At 43.0% G+C, this 1,141-nt stretch overlaps 1 protein-coding gene across 1 annotated transcript; it reads left to right on the top strand.

Annotated features, from left to right (window-relative positions):
• LOC147283880 (F-box protein At5g07610-like) lies at positions 1 to 1,141 on the top strand. The gene is made up of 3 exons (XM_086245610.1): positions 1 to 360; positions 609 to 837; positions 960 to 1,141. The coding sequence occupies exons 1-3, from the start codon at positions 1 to 3 to the stop codon at positions 1,139 to 1,141; spliced, it is 771 nt and encodes a 256-aa protein (XP_086101736.1).

The raw sequence follows: 1,141 nt of genomic DNA, 5'->3' as shown, positions 1-1,141 counted from the left end.
ATGCAGAATCTCTGCCCCCAACCAGAGGAAGTCATAGCCAACAACGAAGACCTCCTTACACAAATCCTCCTGTGTTTGCCAGCTCGATCTCTGCTCCGCTGCAAATGCATCTCCAAGCAATGGCACTCTATTATCTCAAATTGCAAATTCTGTGACCGCCACACCCTCCAAAACCCAAACTCTAAGATCTCTGCTTTCTTCTTCAACAAGTCAAAAACTGAATCCTACTACATATCTCTTCCTCACAATGAAAACCCATCCGAGTGCCCCCCAACACCTCTCAATTTCATCCAAGACCCTGCAGGCATTCAGATTCTGCAGTCCTGCAATGGCTTGCTCTTGTGCGGCACCTGCTGCCAAGTAAACACAACACGCAGATATTATGTTGTCAATCCCACAACCAACCAGTTCCACAAACAATTGGTGTGTTTCTTTGGTTTTTGACCCTTTCAAATCGCTTCATTACATGGTGATATGTGTTCGAAACGCTGCTGCATATTTAGACTATCCACAATTACAAGTTGATCTTGAGATATATTCGTCGAAGACTCGGAGTTGGAGGTTGGGCATATCTACTTTCCTTGATGCAGTTGATGCATTTGGTATAGACTTCAGCCACGGGGTATACTGCAATTCATTGGATTAACAGGGCAGGTGTGCTGTTACACAATGACATAGATGAAGTGCGTTTCGGGGTGGTGCATAGTTTACCAGGTTATGAGAATGGGGAGCATAGATATTCTGGTGAGTCCGGTGGCCATTTGTATAGTGTTGAACGTTTTCGGCCTTATATTACTCAATTTGTTGTGCTTGAGATGGAGAGGGACTACTCTGCTGGTCTGTAAAGTACCATGTTGATCTTCACCTGATAATATCCGCGTTTCCCGAGATGGTTCGGGACTACTATGACCCTAGTGATTGTTACTCTTATTCATTTGTTGTTCTCTTTGTTGCTATAGAGGAAAGTGAAGAGGATTCATCCTTTTTGCTGCATATTCCATGTAAGCTCATCTCATATAATCTTAGAGATGAGACCTTTAAGAAACTTTGTGACTTAACTCCCATAGGCACTCAGACTAAGAAATGTTTACAGGTTGGATGGAATACTTATCATTACATGGAGACTTTGGCTTGTGTTTGA

Source organism: Dryas octopetala, chromosome 5 (genome assembly GCF_963921425.1).
Source record: "Dryas octopetala chromosome 5, drDryOcto1.1, whole genome shotgun sequence".
Lineage (NCBI taxonomy): Eukaryota > Viridiplantae > Streptophyta > Magnoliopsida > Rosales > Rosaceae > Dryas > Dryas octopetala.
This window is presented reverse-complemented; position numbering and strand designations above follow the sequence as displayed.

Excerpts from the sequence above, each read along its gene's own strand:
- LOC147283880 (XM_086245610.1), top strand. The coding sequence starts at position 1 with ATGCAGAATCTCTGCCCCCAACCAGAGGAAGTCATAGCCAACAACGAA. Across the intron at positions 361-608 it reads TGTGCGGCACCTGCTGCCAA|ACTTCAGCCACGGGGTATAC; the intron begins GTAAACACAACA and ends CATTTGGTATAG. Across the intron at positions 838-959 it reads GGAGAGGGACTACTCTGCTG|AGGAAAGTGAAGAGGATTCA; the intron begins GTCTGTAAAGTA and ends TTGTTGCTATAG.